Source organism: Petromyzon marinus, chromosome 61, assembly GCF_048934315.1.
Source record: "Petromyzon marinus isolate PM22_M1 ecotype Great Lakes invasive population chromosome 61, UKy_Petmar_22M1.pri1.0, whole genome shotgun sequence".
NCBI classification, from domain to species: domain Eukaryota; kingdom Metazoa; phylum Chordata; class Hyperoartia; order Petromyzontiformes; family Petromyzontidae; genus Petromyzon; species Petromyzon marinus.
Window position 1 is genome coordinate 2,337,914 of NC_133727.1, and position 23,370 is coordinate 2,361,283.

Genomic DNA, 23,370 nt, shown 5'->3' on the forward strand with positions numbered 1-23,370 from the left:
GTTACTATCCACACCGACGCTCGCGTGCTGTGTGTTTTGTCCATTGATTCTCAACCCCAGGGATGACGAAGGTGGCGACGCCGTTCCCTAAGGCTTCGTCGTCGCGCCCCTCTCCCTGCTGGGACGAGCGACGCCGAGCTCCGGGCCAAAAGCGGTGGCCCCACACCGATGTCGAGCTCGGGTTCGCGAGGAGCGCATAAATAATAATGATAATTTCAGCTGTGTAAACGCGACGACCCTGTTGGGTGGTGGAGGGGTCAGACAATGTGTTTTTATTCATGGACATGGACCACAACAATAATAAACGTTAAGTATCACGAACATTCCCTAAATGTCAAAGCACTCGATTTCTTAACACCAATGCACCCTGGCGTTAACGATCAATCACCAGCACCACCCACTCAGTGCCCCCCCCCCCTGCTCAGATGCATTTGCATAGCCACACCCACTTTTTATATCGTCAGGCCCACCCAGCCACTAGCCCCGTTCAGCTAGCGCTCCATTTGCCATGTCTTAACATCAGCCTCACCCACTGCTCCGGTAGCACTGCCTAAAGAGTTGAGGACGAACCCACAAGATGTTACACCCAGCACTAAACTCCACATTCTCACAAAAGCAACAGGCGGTGGGGAGAAGGCATGCGGGTGGATACGGGACACTGCCATTACGAACCCGCCGACCAAACTTGGACATTTGTTCGGTTGCCTTGAGCAGGCATCACCATCATTGCGACCAACGCCACCTTCAACCATTGTCACCATCGCCACGGCGAGCGGGTCAGCAGGCGTGCACCAGCGGGGCTCCCAGCGGACCCCCTTCCTCTGCGACCCCGTACCCCTCGTCCCCGCGCCCCCCGGGCCCTAGCGCGCCGACCACGCGGTGCCAGAAGAGCTTGCAGGCGCCCTCCGACCCCGCGGGGGTCACCGAGCGGCCCCGCCGGCCCCGCCGGGCGAACGAGTCTTCCCGGGCGCCGGGCCAGGTGATGTAGGTGCGCGAGCGGATGGTGCGGCGCATGCGGAAGTAGGCGGACAGCTCGTTGTGAGGGATGTGCTCGAGGAAGAGGAGCACGAGGACGTCCTGGTTCTCCTCGAAGAGACGGAACGCCGCCACCTGCACGAGAGGCAGGGTCACTCCAGTGGGAAACAGAGCAGCAATCGTCACCCCAGCTGCCACTGGTGACCCGCTAGGCTCGACCACACAGCGACCCCCTCCCCCACTGACAAATGCCCGCCAGCAGACCAGGTTACAGCTGCCACTGGGGAACCCCCTAAGCTAGACTTATGGCAATCATCGCTACTGCCCCCACTGACAGTAGACTAATGCCCGCTCGCATCTGGGTGCTGAGTCGTACTGCGCCGCACAGGGACAGCTGTCAACGGGGGTGCCCCTAGGCTTGATCAAGACGGTCATCGCCCTCTACTGGCAGTAGTGAAATGCCTGCTCCCATGCCAGGTGCTGAGGAATGCTCTGCAGCACAGGGACAGCTGCCACTTCGGGTGTATCCTTCAAATGTGAGGGCTCTATGAGACGCAGCAGAAGTGGCCTCGTCGGAGTCGCCGCCGCAGAATCGAGCCACATTGAGCTATCGGTGCTCATCTCCCGCTTGCAGCCCTGCAGACCGGGTGGTGTAAATTCAACATTCCTATGGTGGAGCCCATGATTGGGTGTGTGGTGATGTTTGGTGGCTGGGTGGCGGTGGTCGCGGTGGTGTTGAGTGGATTGGGTGTTGGTGATGAGTGGGCATTCGAGTGAATGGGTGGTTGGCGGGTGAGTGGTGGTGTTGGGTGGAAGTTGGTGATGAATGTGCGGGTGGCGGTGAGCGGTGGTTGCCGTCCATGACGTCGCCATTGCGCGCACACCTGCAGCTCCTTGGAGTACCACTCGCTGCGCAGGTAGCTCCGCGTCACGACGCACAGCGTGCGCCGGCTCGTGTAGATGCCGTCCATGATGTTGTCCACGATGTCCTTGCCCGGCACGAAGTCGCGGTGGTGCAGACAGAGGCGCATGCCGGCGCCCTCGAGTTGCGGTAGCAGCTGGCGCGTGACCCACTCTTCGTCGTCGCTGTTGTAGGACACGAACGCGTCGTAGCGTATCGGGCCGGGCTGCCGCGCGGGCTTCCCGCGCTCCCCGAGCCAAGCGGCGAGCAGGTGATACCCGTAGAGCAGGTGCCAGCGCCAGAACCTGAAGACGGTGGCGGTGAGCATGACGAGGGCGACGGCGCACGAGCAGCAGGCGAAGAGCAGCGGCCCGGAGCGGTCGCGGCACTGGCTCGCGTCGAAACGCACGAAGAGCTCGCCGCGCCGGGACAGCGGGAACCCGCAGCGGACGTGCCACAGCCCCGGCGCTTGCACGCGGCTCGAGTTTAGCAGGAAGTCGCGCAGCCATGCGTTGTCACAGCCGCAGGAGAGGGGGTTGCCCACGACGTCGAGCAGCTGCAGGCGCGGCAGCGCCCCGAGCTCGGCGGAGGACACCTCGCCGACGCGGTTGTTGCTCACGCGTAGCACCCGCAGGAGGCTCAGGTTGAGCCGGGACAGGAAGGTGACGTCGTCCAGGCGGACGCCGCGCAGGTGCAGCTCGTCGAGGAGCGGCACTGGCCGCAGCAGCGCCGGCTCCACGCCGCACAGCGGGTTGGAGCCCAAGTCCAGGTAGCGCAGGTTTGGCGTCGGCAGGAACGTGCCAGCGTCCAGCACCGACAGGTAGAGCTCCCCGGCGTGGAGCTCCTGCAGGGTGGCCAGGCCCTCCAGGAAGTTGGATGGGAAGTTGACCATGCCGTCCCTGCGCTGGCTGTTGAGGAAGAGGTGGGTGAGGCTGCGGAGGGGAGCGAACGGCGGGCTGTGGACGGCGCCCGCGGACGCGTAGTGCAGGTAGTTGTTGTTGAACTCCAGGTTGGTGAGGTTGACGAGGCCCTCGAACGCCCGCGGTCCCAGGGGCTGCAGGCCCAGCTTATTGCCGCCCAGGTCGAGGCGGCCTAGGGCGGCGAGGCCGTCGAACGCGCCGTCCTCCGCCTCCGTGATCTGGTTGTCGGCAACGTTGAGCAACAGGAGCGAGGTGAGGTTGGCGAAGTTTCCCGCCGGCAGCTTGGACAGATAATTGCTGCGCAGGTCAAGGGCCTCCAGGAGGCCCAGGTCCTCGGGGAAGATGCCGGCCACGCTCATGAGCCGATTGGCGGACATGAGCAGGCGCCGGAGGTGACGGGGACCGCGCAGGAAGCCCGAGGACACCTCGGTGATTTGGTTCTTGGAAAGGTTCAGGGTCCTCAGTTCCAGCAGCCACCGGAGGTCATCGGCGTGGAGCAAGGAGATCGAATTGGAGCCGAGATCCAAGGTGGCGACGCCGCTGCCGCCGCTGCCGCCGCTGCCGCCGCTGCCACCGCTGCCGCCGCTCCTGACACTAATGTCGGCGTTCGCGACATCGCAGCTACCGGCGTCGCAGACGTCGCCAACGGCGTTGTCACTGTCGCCGCCGATGAGGACGCTGGCAGCAGTGGCGGCAGGAGCGGGCAGCGGGGGGGCGAACGCGGAGGCAGGGAACGTGGAGAGGCTGTTGGCGCCCAGGTAGACCTCGCGCAATGCCGGTAGCCCACCCAGCGCCCCGCGCTCGACTTCCTCCATGCTATTGCTCTGGAGGTCCACTCGGCACAGCCTTGAGCAGCCCTGCGAGATGGTGACAGTCGGTCAGAGGCTTGGGATTATGTGGTGGAGTTGATGGTGGTGGTGGAGATGATGGTGGGGGTGAGAGTGGTGGTGGAGATGATGATGGTGGTGGTGGTGGAGATGATGGTGGTGGTGAGGGTGGTGGTGGAGATGATGATGGTGGGGGTGAGAGGGGTGGTTGAGATGATGATGATGGTGCTGAGGGTGGTGAAGGTGGTGGTGGAGATGATGGTGGTGGTAGTGGAGATGATGGTGGTGGGGGTGAGAATGGTGGTGGAGATGATGGTGGTGTTTGTGGTGGAGATGATGGTGGTTGCGGTGATGGTGGGGTTGAGGAAGGTGGTGGTGTTGGTGGTGGAGATTATGGTGGGGGCGAGGGTGATGCTGGTGGTCACAATTTTTATTTTGATGATAGTTGATGGTTTTAGTGGTAGAGATGATGGTAGTGGGGAGCAGTGATACAGTGGTTAGCGCCCTGCGCTACGAACACGGCTACCTGAGTTCGATTACCGCTCACGGCCAACACCAGTGACAATTATCCTAACTGGTCGTGGGCGGCCAGGCGTGGTGCTGGCCACCCACCCCCTCGTGTGCTGTGCCGGCCTTCACAGCTGCTACTCGCTAACAGCACTTGCCCATCCAGTCTGTTACAGGCTCCACGAGGGAGGGTGGGGGATCATTGGCGGTAGTGGTGGTGGTAGTGGTGGTAGTGGAGGTGGAAGTGGAGGTGGTAGTGGAGGTGGTATTGATGGTAGTGGTGGTGGTAGTAGAGGTGGTAGTGGTGGTAGTGGAGGTGGTGGCAGTGGTGGTTGTAGTGGTGATAGTGGTGGTGGTAGTGGAGGTGGTAGTGGAGGTAGTGGTGGTAGTGGAGTGTTGTATATATAGGCCTATTTCCAAAAATTAATATTAAAAATAATTCTGCCATTTTTAATAATAATAATAATCGATTAAATAAATAAACACCCTCAAACCCGCTACCTCCCACAAGCACCAAGCAGCTGGAGGTCGTAAAAGGCCATTAAATAATAAACTCCGGGGCAAAGGGAGGTTAGCGACTATCTGCAAAATCTCCAGATTGCCAACAGATAGTTCACAAACAAATATCCAGAATCACAGGCACAGATACAGAGCACAGGGCAAACGGACATTAGAACTGATATATATTTTTTTACGGAAAAAGTTGAAGCTTGGCTATAAGAATAAGTCGCCATGATAGACTGCAGTCTATATTAGTGGCTTCATTATTACTTATATTATGTCACCCTTATTCAACTCATTGTTTCTTATTGTATATTTCTATCTATGTAATGAGTTCCTGCAATCACAAAAACTTAAGTACAAACTAAGCTATATCTCTGACCTCGAGAATAAAAAGCACCGATCCCCGGATACAGACGGGGGGACTAAATTAATAAACCCCCCAAAAATACGTGGTGATGACAATGTTAAATCACAAATCTTAGGAAACAAACCAAATAATATTTGTGCAGTATTAAACCGAGGGTTATCCAAGATAAACTGTGTTCCATAGGAAAAGAGCCTCCCAACCGTCTTTGTCTTCCCGCAGCACGAGATAGCAAGGAATGTAACACCCAGAGCGAGGGAAACGACGGTAATCACAGGGAGAGACACAGATGGCTTAATAAAAGACACACACACACGGACACACGTACAGCCCCCCCACAACAGCGACATCAAAGGAAGTTCCGGTCCTTTGTGAGGAGGCGAGCCAGAGGAAGAAATGTTGGCATAAAAAGAGAGACACTGGCCATACATAGTATCACGACTACCTGCGGCAGAAGACGGCGACCAACTTTCGAAGATGCTCAACCCCCAAAGATAACAGCCAGCCACCGACGCAGGAGATCACCACCGACGTAGAAGAAGACTCCGCAACTCATCCAGGATGACGAGGCTCACTGGGTAGCGACACGCTACGCCGTGCGAATTCAGCGCCGTCAGAAGAAGTATCGCTCGAAAATTATTCCGCTCTGGGCATCGACTCACAAGAGCCACTGCAGTTCGAGCTAAGCTGACGAGAATTCCAGCATCATCCGTCAGAGAGGGCGGAAAGCGCCAAACGTCAACCAAGCCTGCCATCAACGAACGAAAGCATCGTTCATTGCCAGAGAGCCGGAGCAGGACAGAGCACGCCGCAGAGCCACCAGCGCCACCAAGCAAGGGTGTCAGCAGCCAGCGGACAAGCGTTGTGCCGACTTGGCTCCTCCAGCAGGGAAAAGAGCCTGACCAGCCGCCCGTGAGCAAGAGTGTCAGCGCCAGCGAGCGCGCCGTGGGTTCGACCCACACGCACACCGACCAGCACCAGCTGGGAACCAAGACAAGAGTGAGGAACTGCTGCCAGCGCACGAGCGACCGAGCATCTCCAGGACGGGCATCGTGCCGACGCAGCTCATCATCCAGTGGCGGAGAGAGCCGGCAGCAAACGTCAGACGCCGAGCGATAGAGGGAACAAGCCGTCGTTCGTATACCCTCCCCCACTGACAAACCCACGACGCTCCTGGCGTCTGCTCACAGAGGAGGTAGTGGTGGTAGTGGTAGTAGTGGTGGACACGGGGGGTGGCGGGCGGGGCGATCGTGACCCCCCACGGCCACTCTCGCCCCACGAATGGAAGGTGGGGGCATGTGATCCCCCCATCCCACACTCCACCGCTGCTTGCAGGCCTAGTGGCCCACTCCCGGTGGTGGTGGTGGTGACGTTGACGATGGTGGCGATGCCTGCTCAAGTGCGACCGAACAAACATCGGGGGAGCCATCTGAGTGGACCGCCCACCCCCCCCCCCCCCCCATCGAGACTCCACCACCGTCGCCGCGCTGTGACGGGTGATCCGCGAGCTGTGGTAGGAAGAAGAGGAGGAAGAAGAGGAGGAGGAAGAAGAATAAAGCCATTTCTTTTTACCCTGAAGGTGCCGTTGCCCAGCCTCGTGAGCCCATTGCCTCTGAGCGAGAGCGAGCGCAGGCCCGGGAACGCGGCGCACAGCTCCGCCACCACCGCCGCCGTCAGCTGCGCGCCCATCGCGTTGCCGTCCAACTCCACGGCGCGCAGGTCGACGCCGCTTAGGCTCCGCAAGAAGCCCACGGCCGTGCGCTCGACGGCCGCCGCCGTTCCCTGGCCGAGGCCCAGCAAGCGGAGGCCGTCGAGGCGCCGCGGGTCGGCCAGCGGCACGAGGGCCACGTGGGGCCGCGCCAGGCAGCGATGGAGCAGCAGCGTGCTGAGATTGCGCGCCGATGCGTCCGTGAAGTTCACGAGCGCCAGCGGGTTGCCCGACACGTCCAGGAGTCTCAGCAACGGCGGCAGCGGCGGCGGCCGCGTGCCGCCGCCGCCGCCGACGATCAGCGAGGGCAGAAGGTTGTCGGCGAGGAGGAGGTCGCGCAGGATCGGGCAGCAGGAGGCGAAGGGCAGCGTGGCCGCGTCGAGGGAGGTCAGCGCGTTGCCGCTGAGGTTGACCGACACGAGCGAGGGGAGGTCGGAGAAGGCGGATGCCGAGATGAAAGTGATGAGGTTGTAGTCCAGGCGCACGTACTGGTGTAGCAGGAGGGGGGGGGGGAAAGAGGAACCATTGGGATGATGATGATGATGATTGCGTAGTATCAAGACACTTTTTTCAGGAGGGGTCCTGCTAGGTTTTTTTTTTGTAGTAGGGGAGGGGGGGGGGTGACGTTGCCGTTACTGCTGATGTGCGGTGATCACCGCGCCACGGTGCATAGTCCTGCAGTCACGAAAGCTTTAAATCGAAAAATGCCTAGGAGATGTTAACTCCATCGCCTGGTCTACAGGAGGTCGTGGGTTCGATCCAGACCCCTGACGCCTGCTGTTTATTTGGAGTTTTCGTGTCTCTCTCCGTGGTGAGATGTTAACTACCTCCCTTGGTATACAGGAGGTCGTGGGTTTGATCCCGAACCTGACGCCTGCTGTATCCGTGTCCTCCAGTTTTTCCCTCCACATTTAGACTCAACATCACGCTTTAAGATGTATTTTGGCTTGCCATAATATCCACGTGGTGAAAATCCACTTCGCTGAGCTGTCATTTGTGATAGGCAGCTCGCTTCTGACAAAGAGCAACATCGCTCAGCAGGCCTTACCTTGCTAAAGTAAAAGATGTTTTAGTTTATTTTACAGTTTGAAGGGGTTTCATCAGTATTGGCGATGTGATTTTGGCCGATACCAGTTCCACAGTGTGTTTGGGTTAAGCTATGGGAGGACACTGGAGCACCCAGAGGAAACCCATGCAGAGCAGGGGGAGAACATACAAACTCCACACTCGCTCACAAAGACAAAGATCCCCCGTATAGCCTGGGCAGATTGTTGGGGTCAAGTGCTGTTAGCGAACAGCACCTATGAAGACCGATACAGCACACGAGGGGGTGGGTGGCCAGCACCACGACCGGGCCATCTTTGTCTCCCCGGTGGCGATGTTTACTACACACCGCACCGGGTACTCATTTGAGGCTGAGTCGACCTAGGTAGGGGAGGCCCAGGACCGGTTCGGATAATCGTCACCGGTGTTGACCGTGAGCGGGAATCGAACTCTGGTCGCCTGGGTTCGTAATGCAGTGTAGCGCTAATTGCCACCATATACATATATTTAGTACACCCCACCATCACTCGTATCTCTTCTACCATAGGGGCAGTCCATGAATGACGTCACGCACCTAGGGGCGGGGGGGGGTCAGACATTTGTGACGAGGGGGGGGGAGGTTGAGAAATGTGACGTCACATCAAAATGCGCAACTTTAAATAAATATAGACAACACGTTCTACTTAATTAAATTGACTTTTTCATAAATGTTTTCTCATGCAACATCAGAGTGCAGCGGCACATTAAATACGCACTACAATGACAATAGTTTAAAGCGATTTGAAGCATGTTTTTTTTTTGGGGGGGGGAGGGGGGGCAGAGCTTTGTGACGTCATTTTTGAGGGGGGGTCTGACTTTTTGTGACGCCGTGTGACGAGGGGGGGTGGTCAAAAAACGTCCAAAATCGCGTGACGTCATTTATGGACGGCCCCATAGTTACCCTCACCATGAACTTCACTCTTTGATGACCTCACTCAGGGCGAGGACTCTGACACTGTGATCAACCACCAAAAACTGCAGGTCACAACAACAACAACAAGGCACAGATCTCCCGAGTAGCCTTCAACAGACTGTCGGGGCAAGTGCTGCTGGGACAGTCCCAGGTGTTACGTGTTGACTGCTGTGCCAGGCTAGGTGCAGGAGGAGGTCACGGGACAGACCCAGGTGTTTTGTGTTGACTGGCTGAGATGACTGGCAGATGCACCACCTGTGCTACCCACTGTGCCAAACGTCTGGATCACAGTCATCACCACCATCACAATCATCACCACCATCATCACCTCTACCACCATCACAATCATCACCACCATCATCACCACTATCACCACCTCTACCACCATTAACATCACCATCATCACCATCATCACCATCATCACCAACATCACCACCATCACCACCTCTACCACCATCACAATCATCTTCACCTCGAACCCCATCACCATCACAATCATCACCACCATCACAATCATCACCACCTCTACCACCATCAACATCACAATCATCACCACCATCACCACCATCACAATCATCACCACCATCACAACCATTAACATCACAATCACCACAATCATCACAATCATCACCACCATCACAATCATCACCACCATCACCACCATCAACACCATCAACATCACAATCATCACCACCATCACCACCATCACAATCATCACCACCTCTACCACCATCAACATCACAATCATCACCACCATCACCACCATCACAATCATCACCACCATCACCACCTCTACCACCATCACAATCATCACCACCATCACAATCATCACCACCTCTACCACCATCAACATCACAATCATCACCACCACCATCACCACCATCACAATCATCACCACCATCACCACCTCTATCACAATCACCACCACCATCACCACCATTACAATCATCACCACCATCACCACAGTCATCACCACCATCACTACCACAATCATCACCACCATTACAATCATCACCACCATCACCACCATCACAATCATCACCACCATCACCACCATCATCACCTCTAACACCATTAACATCACAATCATCACCACCATCACCACCTCTACCACCATTAACATCACAATCATCACCATCATCACCATCATCATCACCATCACCACCATCACCACCATCAACATCACAATCATCACCACCATCACCACCATCACCACCATCACACCCCCTCCCCCCCCCCCCCCCAGTGAAACGCCCCCTACCCCCTCCCACACGACCCACCCAGCAGCGCCTCACCTGGAGCGACACGACCCCCCCCCCCCAGGTACCCCCCTCCCCCCCACACCTCTCCCCGTGACCCCCCCTCCCCTCCAAATCCCATTCCCCCCCACACCCACTCCCTCCCCAGTGACCCCCCTCCCCCCACACGCCTCCCCCCTAGTGACTCCCTCCCCCCCCCAGTGACCCCCTCCCCCCCAGTGACCCCCCCCAGTGACCCCCTCCCCCCCACACCCCCTCCTCCCCCACATTCCCTCCCCCCCAGTGACCCCCCCGCTCACCTGCAGCGACTCGAGGCCGGGACCCAGCACGCCGTGGGCCAGGGCCTCCAGGCGGTTGTGCGCCAGGTTGAGGTCGCGCAGGAGGCCGAGGCCGGCGAAGGCGCCTTGCTCGACGCGTCGGACCTCGTTGCGAGTGGCGTTGAGCGCGCGGAGGCTCGGCAGCTGCGCGAGGTCGGCGCGCGTCACCCGCCACAGGCGGTTGTCCGAAACGTCGAGCTCGCTGGCGCCCCTTGGCAGACCAAGGGGGATCGAGCTGAGGTTGCGATTGTAGCAGAAAACCTTCAAGACGCCTCCGCCGCCGCCGCCGCTGCTGCTGTTGTGGATTTCGCAGTCGCGGTAGCTGTAGGGCGATGCGGGGCGCGGCAGCAGCAGCAGCAAGGGCAGCAGCAGCAGCAGCAGCCGCTGCAGCAGCAGCAGCAAGGGCAGCAGATGCGGGGAAAGCGCACGAGACCCCATTGTAGTTATGAGGGGGGTGCGTTTTAGGATGAGAAGGTCAAATTTATGGGTAGGATTCGGGTTCAAAGTTAGAGTTTAGGGTTGTGATTTGGCTTAGAGGTTAGGGTTTGGGGTTAGGGGTTGGGTTTGGGGTTAGGGGTTTGGGTTAAGGTTTAGTGGTTCGGGTTCAAAACGAGGGTTTAGGGTTAGGCTGCTGCTGCGGCTGCTAATGATGAAGCTTCATGCTTCTATTGCTGCTGCTGATGCTTCCTTCTTCTGATGATGCTTCCTGTTTGTGTGTTGATGCTGCTGCTGATGATGCTGCTGCTGCTGATGATGCTGCTGCTGCTGCTTTAATATTGACTTCTAGTGTACGTACCTTGAACTTCTTTCGCACCGTACCTCGCCAACCGCGCTAATCGGAGGTACGGGGGAAGAACAACAAACGTCAACAACATCAACAACAACAAGAAGAAGGATTGGTTCTCAAGACATGAGCTTGTAAATCTACATGATGATGATTATTATTATTTAAAAGGGACAAAGCTCCCACTGCGTTTCCGAATAGCGGAAGGAAGAGCGCCTTCCAGACGGCCGCTAGCGAATGCGCTTCTCCGTTGCTGCTGCTGCTTCTTCTGTACTGCTTCTCTGATGCCTGCGTTGTCTCTGTTACTCTCCTGCTGCTGCTGCTGCTTCTGTACTGCTTCTCTGATGCCTGCGTTGTCTCTGTTACTCTCCTGCTGCTGTTGGTGCTGCTGATGCTGCTGCTGCTGGTGCTGCTGCTGGTGGTAGTTCTTCTTCTGCCTCTCTGTGTGTTTTCTATTCCTTTAGCGGCTTCTTCTCTACCCCCCCACACACACCGCGGGTCTCGCCCTCGCCCCGGTTGCGTGAGACTGCGGCTATCCACACAAAGAGGGGCGACGCTTTGGGCAAGTCGTCGCGAGAGGGGGGGAGCAGGTGTCAGAGTATCATTGTGAGAGCGGTTTGTGTGGGTGTGTGTGCGTGCGGTGTTGTGTGTTTGTATTTGACCTTAAGAGTGTGAGTCAGGTTAACACGTAGGAGGCTTTCGCCACCAATATTAATTGACAATAAAGTTTTTTTTTGGGGTGAGATCGCGTTATCTATAAATGTGTCGTAACCCTCCACAACTCGACACGGCCAATCGGTAAAAACAAAAAATACGTGTCACGTTTGACAAAAGACAAAATAGTTCACGACTTTAGCCCGCCGCTGTGTTGAAGAGCGAATCCACAACATTTACAATTTCTTGAGTACTGTGACGTTTCGCTGGTAATTACATCCCCAGCATCATCGGGCAATTCGCCAGAATGGTGAAGCCCTCCACGTGCTTCCGGTCTGTGTCTGTGTGGCCACCCACGCCCCCGTGTGCTCGCTAACAGCACTTGCCCCTAGGGCGAGCCCAGAACCGGTTCTGGGCTCGCCCTAGGTAGACTCAGCCTCAAAATGAGCACCTGGTGCGGTGTGTAGTAAACGTCGTCACTAGGGAGACAAAGGCGGCCGGGCGCGGTACTCGCCACCGGCATTTTGATAGGTGCTGCTCGCTAACAGCACTTGCCCCAACAGTCTGTTGAGGCTATACGGGGGGGGGGGGGTCTTTGTGAGAGCATGGGAGGTGGTTGACATTATGACTGGAATGTGTGTACAGTACATTGACTTGCGGTTTATAATGAATAGATTTTATTGTGTGTGTGTGTGTTCTATGTGAGTGTGTATGTTTGTATGATTGTGTGTGTGTGATGGGGCAGTTCGGAAAAACAACCTCCTACATACTCGTTGGTGCCGGACGGCAATGCTGTGGTGAGCAGTGCCGTGGGGGGAATGGCAAAATTTAGATTGGCCATTCCCCTCATGGCGTTTGTAGCCCCCACAACGGCCAAATGGGGGCTCTGGACGGGTGCGAGGGGCTGGTAACCCCTCCACCTTCAAATAAATTACCACTAAATCACGGAATAAAAATCGAATTAATGGCCACGTGGAATGTTCGAATACTCACTGCAGAGGAGAGGCTGTCGAGAGCAGGACCGGTACCTCCTGGATCTCTGCGGTATTCAGGAGGTCCGGTGGACCGGCTCTGGCTCCTGCCACCATGAGGGGTGGACAGTCCTCTTCTCGGGACAGGAGACTACCAAACAAAAGGGAGTGGTTCTTCTTCTGACCTAAAAGAATGAAGGGGGCGTGGGAGTGTGGCGGTTATGTGTGGGAAGCTGTAAGCCCCAGGCTACGTTGGGCTCGCCTTCCCATCAACCAGAGGCGAGGAGTGGTAGTCGTGGTTACTTATGTCCCCACTGAAGACGAACATCCGTGGAGGGATGCAGATGTAGGGGTGTTGTGGGAAGGAGACACAGTGCGGGAAGGTAACACACAATCACACCATGGTGGCTACAACCACGTCCGCTATAGCCCCACCCTCAGTGGTGTATGGGTATAAAGGGCGGGGAGCCAGAGAGCTCGGGGCAGTGTGTTGGGGCCAAGAATGAAGAACCAGTGAAGAAGGAAGGCCGGCTAGATAGACCCTGGGACTTCCCTGACCGCTGTTCTTTTGAGGGCCGGCAAGGTAAGCCAGTGGTGTGGCCCCAGAGCCTCAGAGCTGGAGCCCTTTTAAGGGTCGGTCTGGTTGGTGGGGTGCCGTGATCTGTGCTTGACCAGAGCCAGATCAGATAGCCTCCTCTAGCGCCTGTAGCGGAGGAACTGGGAGCACAGTGGTTAGGCTAGATAGCCTAGGGGGTGTCCCAGCGTGTGTACGGGTGAAGGGGCCGTTACCCCTTCCAGTGTAACCCTTGTTAAGCTTGAATAAACAGTGCTGCCTCTACTCCACGGTCTCCGTGTCCCGTGAACCCACTACAACTGGTGTCAGGAGTGGTCTTTATAATGGACACAAGACGGACAAACCGCTCGCAAGAACCTGGGGAGGAAGACGACTCTGCTCGGGCAGCTGGGACAGCGCCAGCGGACTTGGCCGACGATCCCGAAATGCCACAGGCGTCCCAACAGCCGTTAGGGGACGGGTTACGGGCGGCTCACTCCCTTCTTGCCGAGCTGCTGTACGCCGCGGCATCCACGCTGGAAGAAATTAACCGCGCTGGGCTGGGGGTGCCGATGCGGCATGGCGAAGAACGCCGGTCAACGGCCGTTCCCGCCAGCACACGGCTGCCAGAATTTGGATTCGCCGCCATGGCGGTGTCTACTACGGAGATTCGAGGGCTACAGCACCACGTGGACAGCGAGGGCCAATCACCGGCCGTAACGTCATCACCGATGACGAAAACGGCGGGAACGACGCGCAGCGGCTGTTGGAAACGGAGCCATCATTCCAACAGTGCTTGCCTGTGTTAAAAGAATTTGTGTCCGACGGGGGCGACTGGGGGGCCTTTGAACGTCACTTCCTCCCTCATCAAGAGATGTCCGAGTGGACGGACAACGAGGCGCTGCGTGCCTTGCCGGCCACGTTGGACGATGACGCTCTCGCCACCCTCATCATGGCTCCCAAGTCGGCGCGCGCTACACTGCAGGCGGTGCTCCGAGTCCTCGCCACTGTCTACGGGCCGCCATCAGACTGTCGCCAACTGTTCCACGAGCGGCGCAGGGGCCAGAAAGAGTCGCCGCTTGCGTACTGCACGGCTCTCCTGGCCCTTGCAAAAGCGGCTTTCCCGCGCATGGACTGCGAGGGGGTGGACGCAATGGTTACGGAAAAACTTCTGGCGCTGGCTCAGGACCTGCAGATCATTGTCATCGCAGCGGACGACGCGGATATGTGTTCCTTGCGGGCAGCAAGGAACATACACGCGCATCTGCTGTCACAACGCTGACCACCTCTCGTCTCCAACGGTGCAGCTGCGGTGTGCGCTGGGACGTCAACCATCCCCTCGTCCGAGGAGATCTTCGCTGCGGGTCGCCCTGCAGAGTGGAGATCCGGAGGGAGGCCGGCTCGAACGACATCGATCCACCAGGAGCAACCCAAGATGGCGGGTGCACTCGTCACCTGCTACAACTGTGGCCTCAAGGGCCACGTCGCTTCGGGATGCCGGGCACCGCGACAGCGACCGCCAGGACCCCGGCCGCACGGCGCTCCAGCCTACAAGCCTTCGCATCAAACTCCGGCAAGTCGCGGCATCCCACATGCTCGGTCTGTGCACACACCTGTCACTATCTCACGTGCTTCGATGTACGGATCTCGTGGCATGGCCGCCGGTTCGTCAGGTTGCGGCGGGGTCGAGAGGGCGCCCGGGCCGGGTCAGTGGTCTGAATTGGCTCACCGAGTTGCTGCTGCGTCAGCGGGTTCGTCCGTTGTTGCGGGTCGTATCGATGGGGTTGAGGTGCGTGTCCTTGTCGATACGAGGGCATCGGCAATGATTGTGTCGGATTTTATCTATAATATCCTCCCCGTTCAGAGCCGCCCCTTGCTGCCAGTCGACGTTCCGTGTTACACAGCAAACGGGTGTTCGTTGGGTATCATAGGCCAAATCCGAGCACAAATTTGCATTGGGGATATCAAATTATCTGGGCCAATATTAGTCTCGTCCTCGCTGGCGGTTCCATGCTTGTTGGGGACAGACTTTTTGGCCAAAATGCCGATTAAAATATTAATTGACCAGGGATGCATTGAGCTCCCTTCGGGCCGACGTATAACGTTCCTGCCTTCCCCCGTCACCTCAAGGACGGCCTGCGCGACGATACAGGCATTCATCAATCATACTGTGCGTGTGCCACCGGGCGCGAAAATGCTCGTACCTCTTCGGTTGCGTCGACCTTTCGCGCTAGGTGTTTCGGACCACGGCGTTCTGTTAGGGCCCTCAAAGGCTGGGGAAACAAGCTGGATTTGGTGGCCGCTCAAACGATTGTGAAGGGGAGCGATGACCCGTTCATCATGGTCCTTAATGTCGGAGTGCAGACGGCTGTGCTTACTCAGGGGACCGTGCTTGCACACGCGACGCCGGTACCCATAGAAGAAACGGTTATGGGACATGTGGGGACCAACCCTCCAACTCGGCCACCTTCCATTGAGGACGATAGTTGGATGGACGCACTGTGTTCAGGAACGAACGATCTATCAGACTCCCAGCGTGCCGGATTACGGAACCTTTTGATTGAATTCGCTGGCGTCTTTAGCAATCACAAATATGATATTGGGTGCACGAATTTGCTGCGACACCACATCGACACGGGTGCAAATGCCCCGGTACGTCAGAATCCTTTTCGGTTGAGCCCTGCCAAAAAGAATCATGTTAAAACGGCTGTGGACGACATGTTGGCTGCGGAAATTATATCTCCTTCCACCAGTCCGTTGGGGGCACCCATAGTGCTTGTGAAAAAGCACGATGGGTCCTTGAGATTTTGTGTGGATTTTCGTCGCCTAAATAAAATCTCGGTGGCCGATGCATATCCACTCCCCCTAATGGACGAATCTCTGGATGCTCTAGCAGGGGCACGATTTTTCTCTACATTGGACTTGTTATCAGGATTCTGGCAACTTCCATTGGATGACGGGTCCAGACCAAAGACTGCATTCCGTACACCACACGGCCTATTTCAATTTAACCAGTTCCCTATGGGATTACACTCCGCTCCGGCGACATTTCAGTGCCTTATGGAACTGGTTTTTGCTGGCTTACAATGGGACGTTTGTCTGATCTATCTGGACGATGTAATTGTATTTAGCAAAACGTTTGATGAACACCTTTTGAGATTGCGCGCCGTGTTCCTCAAAATGCGCGCTGCAAATTTAAAATTCAAACCACAGAAGTGCCACTTGCTCCAAGAATCCGTGCGGTATTTAGGGCACATCATCAGCCGATCGGGCATATCCACCGATCCCGCAAAAACGCAGTGTGTCAGCTCCTGGCCGACCCCACCTCGGTGGCTGAGGTCAGGAGTTTCATTGGGTTCGCATCTTATTACCGGCGGTTCGTTGCGGACTTCGTGACCATTGCTAAACCTTTACATGCCCTGACGGCAAAGGGAGTGAAATTTCACTGGGGCCAGGTCGAGGTCGCTTTCCGTTCCCTTCGCGACGCCCTTGTGGGGGCCCCACCATTGAGCTACCCCAATTTTTCCCAACCCTTCCTGCTCGATACAGACGCCAGCAATACGGGTATTGGTGGCGGGCTCTCACAGGTTGTCGGTGGTGTGGAGCGCGTTGTGGCCTACGGCAGAAGGGTCTTGTCTCCGGCAGAGCAGAGAAACTGCGTCACCCGTCGGGAGCTGTTAGCCATTGTGTTTTTTATACAACAATATTGGCCATATCTGTACGGCCGGCACTTCACCGTCCGTACGGACCATGCGGCATTGCAATATGCCTTGCGGGTGGAACAGCCTTCGGGGCAATTGTCTCGATGGATAAGAAGGCTCAACTAATCGAGTCTCTCACCTTTCTGAAGAGATGCCGCGACTCTAAGGTAATACCAACCGCATTTACACTAACCTCTGCTGTTGCAACTTCTCTCAATGCAAAACGAATTCTAGCTAGAACTAGCTTCGCTCTTATCTCGGAAAAAATCAGACTTACACGCACCAAACTCGATCAGTTAGACAAGACACTCTACAAATAACACTTAAAATTGACAGCAACAATGTCTACATCGGATTGGGAAAATGTAGACAATATGACTATCTCTTCGGCTGCCACTATGTCGAACAAATGTAGGGACAATTTGATTTCCAAATTCAATCACCTCTCCAGCAAAAAATCGGATCCACACACCGAAAAGATAGACGTCAACAAAGTCGTAATTAATCGCAGTAACAGTTCCATTTCTGATGGTCTGAAATCCGTTTTAGCTAAAGGTCTAAACTTTGCTGTCACACCGAGACACTTACCGGTTAATTATATCATTGCCCATGTCGACGTTGCACTCAAGGGCTTGAGTCACATCTCTGCAGACGTAGCAAGATCTGAAATCGCTGCAACCCTCAAAAACGCTAAGTTGCCACCCAGCAACATCAGCAAAGACGAACGTTTTGAATGATCTCAATTAAAAAATAGGGATGATATTGTCGTCCTCTCAGCCGACAAAGGCAATGCCACTGTCATCATGGACAAAACAGAATATAACAACAAAATTCAAGAACTACTCAACGATGGCAGCTACACAAAAATAAAAAGAGATCCCACCAACAGCCTGGTCACCAAAACGAACAAAATAATCTCTGATTCAACAGCATTAATTGATGAGATCAAACAGTTCTCGTTGAAGCCCTCTGCTGCCAGACCACCAAGATTATATGGCCTTCCAAAGATACACAAAGAAGATACACCCCTTTGTCCCATCGTCTCTACTATCAGCTCCCCCACCTACAAACTGGCACGTTTTCTTGCTGATATACTGCGACCTTTCACTGGAAAAACCACCTCTGCGGTACTAAATTCTACTCACCTGGTATCGACAATCAAAGGCATTTCCCTGTCCCCAAACGACCTGCTTGTCAGTTTTGATGTGGTGTCCTTGTTCACCAAAGTCCCGGTACCTGACACCATCGCTATCATTGAAGACCTGGTTCATCAAGGACTGCATACTGATGTACCCCCCCTGGTGAGACATTGCTTAACCAACACTTACTTCACCTGGAATGGAACTTTCTACAAACAAACTGAGGGCACCCCAATGGGCTCCCCCCTATCTCCGGTTGTAGCCAACGTATTCATGGAAAAATTTGAAACTGACGCCATCCAGACTGCCACTCTACGCCCGACCTTATGGAAGAGGTACGTTGATGACACCTTTGTCATCTGGCCACATGGCCAGCCTGCTCTAGACCAATTCCACGACCACATCAATTCCATACACCCAGCCATCAGATTTACCATGGAGGTCGAAAAAGATGGCAAACTACCCTTTTTGGATGTCTTAATTAAAAGAAGACATGATGGTTCAATGAGCCACTCTGTCTACAGGAAAGCTACCCATACATATGCTTACTTGAAACCGGATTCCCACCACCATCCATCTCAGAAGAACTCCCTCATCAAGACTCTATACCATAGAGCCCAATGCATTTCCGACCAGGAACACATTACCAGTGAACTCAAGCACGTACACCAGGCTCTCAGGGCTAATGGCTACTCCGACTACACAATCCGCAAAGCCATCACTCCAGTCATGAAGAAGGATCCTCTTGTGGAGCCACTCAAAACCATCACCTTACCCTACATTGCAGGGGTCACTAAAAAGATCTCCAAAATCCTGAACAAACACAAGATTCAGGTCCGATTCAACACAGTACATAAAATCCGTGATTTAGTTCCATCTGTAAAAGATGCTGTTCCAGACATACAGTACCCGGGCGTTTACAAACTAAAGTGCCTCTGTGGTAGTAGCTACATCGGACCGCATCCGCGAACACAAAGCAGACTTGAAACACGGTAGGACGAACTCCTCTGCCGTGGCAGATCACTGTTATAATTCAGTGGGCTCACATGACATTGACTTCTCCAAGACGGAGGTTCTTTGCAAACCAACCGGCTACCATGAGAGATTCGTTCATGAGGCCATTCACATATACAAGCACAGAGACAATTTCAACCGAGAAGATGGATTCAGGCTTAGTAACCACTGGAAAGATGTTTTAAATCATTTCTGTTCTTAATTAATTGTATTTTTACGATGACCTTCAGACCGCAGCTCTTTCGCCAGCATTGCCTCTTAATGCCTCTCACACCACGGTTAATGGTATAGTTTTACAATATGGAGCATACTAGGGCCTCGCAGCTGTCTCTCTCCCCCTCCTCTGTTCCGACCATGGACGAACTCGTCCGTCTGAACGGGGCCCGTAGCTATCCGTGGTGCTGAAATTTGAGGGTAAGAATCCACCCATTTTTTCGCCATATAGCATTGTGATATATAACGACTTATTGTTGGTAGCTTAGCTGATTGGAGAATATAGAGTTTATTGATAACATGAAGGTAATTTATATTTTAGTTTCTATTGGTTCACTATATAGTACTGTGATTAGCTCAGATGTGTAGTCATTTCTGTGACCAGTCACTAGCTAATCACTCAGTTGTTTCAATGCTAAATTCTCCTGTTTGATTTGTACTAAGGGCCTCGGTGAATGTGTATGCTCTGACTTTAACGTAGCTATTTCTGCAGCAGGTACAAGCTCTATTTCTGCAGCAGGTACAAGCTAATCACTCACCTATCTCAATGCTAAATTCTATGCCAATTCCATTGTCAAGATGTGTATGCCTTAACTTAGCTATTTCAATGCTAAATTCTATGCTAATCCCTTTAACAATGGGTGCCTCTGCGGGTGTGTATGCTTTAACTTTTAACATAGCTATTTCTGTGACCAGTCACAAGCTAATCATTCAGCCATTTCAATGCTAAATTATATGCTAATTCCTTTGTCAAGGCGCTTTGTTCCTCTCACACAGCTTAAAGGCCGTATCTGAACGTGGCTCTCTCACTACAGCGCTGTCCTACCAGACAGTCTCGCCCCTTCACCTGATGAAGGCCGCTTGTGTTGTGGCCGAAACGTCGTGAGAATATTATTGTGTTATTTTATTTTATCAATTTATTATTTTATTATCATTCTACGTGACTTTACCGAAAGAACCAAAGAAGGTAAAATACTTTACTCGATGGCCTATGGCATGGCCCCTTGCCAACCAGTCAGCCGCAGCCATCGCCGAGGCCTTTGTCCAGGGCTATGTCCTCGACAAAGGTGCTCCCGAACGGCTGCTGACTGACCAAGGGAAGAACTTCTCTGGCGTCCTTCTGCACGAGGTGTGTGCGCTCCTCGGTACTAAAAAAATCCGTACTTCCCCCTATCACCCACAAACGGATGGAATGGTGAAACGCTTCCATAGGACCCTCACGTACATGTTGTGTCACCAAGTGTGTGACTCCCAGACCGATTGAGACCTTCAGATCCCGGGGGTTTTGGCTGGCTACAGAATGGCTCCTCACGCGGCGACCAGATTCTCGCCGTTCTTTCTGATTTACAGTCGCGATGTTGATCCACCTATTGCGACTCAGCTGCAGGTTTCCAAACCAAACGAAAAATCGAAATTGGCCGACCATGTCAAATTTAATATCGTGAGGTTGACCGAGGCGTGAGAGGTAGCCGCCCACAACTCTAATTCCCGACAGAAGGCTAACGGGAGGTTGCGATCGCGCCAGTCACGCACACATGCGTGGAGACCGGGTGACAGAGCCGGGCTGCACTGCCCTCAAGTACCGTTGGCAACCTCGGCGAAATTGTTGCGGCCATGGAGGGGTCCTGTGGAAAAGTCATGCGGCCACAGTGCGTTCATATTCAGTGGGGGAAACGTCGCTGGTATGTACACCCCTCGCGCCTGAAGCCGTTTGTGGCACCGCGCGTCCCTCCACCACATTACACAGGCCGAGCATGTGATGTGTCCGCTGACTCCTGGGCGGCGACTTCGCCGCTTGCCCCTGATATGCCACTAACTGTTCCATCTTCAGGTGCCTCGAGAATGACGACCTCCCAGCCACCTGCGCCACCCGGCGGGGACGGGGATTGTCCTCCCGGGATGCCGGAGGGTTGCGCACCCGAACGGACAGCGCCCACCGCCGGCCCGACCGGTTCCCTCCCCTACGATGGCCCCGCAAAACGGACTCATGCCAAAACGCGCCGGGTTTTGTAATGTTGCCTTCTGGTTGCACTTGTTCTGTTCACACTGTTCTACTCACCTGTTACGTCTCCTTTTGCTGCACTGACGGGTGGCTCTGGTTGAATGCGGGGGGGGGGGGGGGGATGTATATGCTGTATATAGTGTATCTTTGTATAGGTGGGTTGGGTTATTTATTGGGGCGTTTGGTTGTTATGAGGCACACACGGTTGGGGTTTTGTTGCACTATAAGACATAGTGTAATATTACAAGTCTAATATTTTATAGTCTAAAGTATAGGGGAGTGTATAGTGACACATTGTATAATTCAAAGGTGGAATTTGTCTATGGATATGATATTATACCATGTAGTTTAGATTGGAAGGTATAATATTGTATTACTCTTTGTTTATTTCGGTAAAGTCACGTATAAATAAGAAATAATAAAATAACATAATATTGCGTACGACGTTTCGGTTGCAACACAAGCAGCCATCATCAGGTACAGAAGAGCTAAATTTACGAGAGAGGGGAAACACATAACCTCAGATGTATATACAGACACCCAAGTAGGGGGAACTAACACAGATACAACAGGAGACACAGAGAGAGAAGCACACCAAACAAACAGGGTTTAGCAAAATTTGGAAACCATATAAAGCAACACAGACGGTCGGTCAAAACACAATTAATGCATAGTCCGGTTGATCACGCTATTTCAAAGATTGCTAAATTGCAAGTTAAGTATGAAACTCAAAATACAGACCGTGACTTTACCGAACAAACCAAAGAGTAATTCCTGCAGTCACGAAAGCTTCAAATCAAGTCTGAACCACCTCTACGGGGATGTATGAGGTCTGTGTCTTTGTGTTGTCTCTGCTTGTGTGTCTGCCTTTGCGTCTTGGCTTGGATTTGTGTCTCTGTGCTGTCTCTGCCTGTGTGTGGGCCTTGTTGCTTCCGAGTGGGTGCTGCCGCGCCCCCCTTTGCTCCATGCATACCTCATGCTGATTGTTCCATTGTCTCTCAGCCTCACCTTCTCTGCCTATTCAAGGCGACTTCACTGTGTGCGTGTCTGTGCTGGTTCGCTCTACTTGGATGTTTGTGTGTGTGTGCGCGGTCTGTATTTTGAGGTTCATACTTAACTTGCAATTTAGCAATCTTTTAAATAGCGTGATCAACCGGACTATGCGTTAATTGTGTTTTGACTGACCGTCTGTGTTGCTTTATATGGTTTCCAAATTTTGCTAAACCCTGTTTGTCTGATATGCTTCTCTCTCTGTGTCCCCTGTTGTATCTGTGTTAGTTCCCCCTACTTGGGTGTCTGTATATACATCTGAGGTTATGTGTTTCTTCTCTCTCGTAAATTTAGCTCTTCTATACCTGATGATGGCTGCTTGTGTTGCAACCGTAACGTCGTACGCTATTATGTTATTTTATGATTTCGTATTTATACGTGACTTTACCGAAAAAAAACAAAGAGTAATTCCTGCAGTCACGAAAGCTTCAAATCAAGTCATAATATTGTATTGTATAGTAGTCCAGTTTAAAGCAAAGTTATAACGCAACACAGGACACAGCAGCACACCTTGGATGTTCTTCTTCTTTCTTTTTCTGTGTGCCCAGCCACCCCCCTCCTTCACTCCGGAGGTGGGGCTGGGTGACATGCTAATTCAAATGTTAATTCCGCCCACACAGCTTAAAAGACGCGGTCCATGCTTGGCAGTGCTCACTCAAACGCTGTCTTCCGGACAGTCCTGTTTCTTCACCTGAGGAAGGGCTACTTGTGTTGTGGCCGAAACGTCGTGAGAATTTTATTTTATTACGTTTCATTTCTATTATTTTATTTCCATTCTACGTGACGTTACCGAAAGAACCAAGAAGAAAAATGTAGTGGATTATGAACTTTATATATAATATATCGATTATTTGGCTGCTGCTATGCGTTTCCGCACGGCGACAAAGCCACATCCAGCTGTCATTCGTGATGGCCAGGAGGCGTCGCTTTTACACAAAAGATCTCTTTACGTGGAAGCTCAATGCGCTGTGACCTGTTCAAATAAAATTCTTATCCCACGCTGTGTACAAA

At 53.8% G+C, this 23,370-nt stretch overlaps 1 protein-coding gene across 2 annotated transcripts; it reads right to left on the reverse strand.

Annotated features, from left to right (window-relative positions):
* Window positions 1-249: 249 nt before the first annotated feature.
* LOC116955774 (uncharacterized) lies at window positions 250-23,060 on the reverse strand. Of its 2 annotated transcripts, none has more exons than XM_076053454.1 (5): window positions 22,870-23,060; window positions 10,261-11,110; window positions 6,571-7,194; window positions 1,860-3,653; window positions 250-1,110 (listed from the first exon to the last, which is right to left on the reverse strand). In XM_076053454.1, exons 2-5 carry the CDS (start codon window positions 10,714-10,716, stop codon window positions 778-780), a joined length of 3,207 nt encoding a protein of 1,068 aa, XP_075909569.1. In that variant the 5' UTR covers window positions 10,717-11,110; window positions 22,870-23,060; the 3' UTR covers window positions 250-777. The 2 variants fall into 2 exon arrangements, with proteins under 2 accessions (XP_075909569.1, XP_075909568.1); XM_076053453.1 differs by lacking the exon at window positions 22,870-23,060 and adding an exon at window positions 12,710-13,240.
* Window positions 23,061-23,370: the final 310 nt, after the last annotated feature.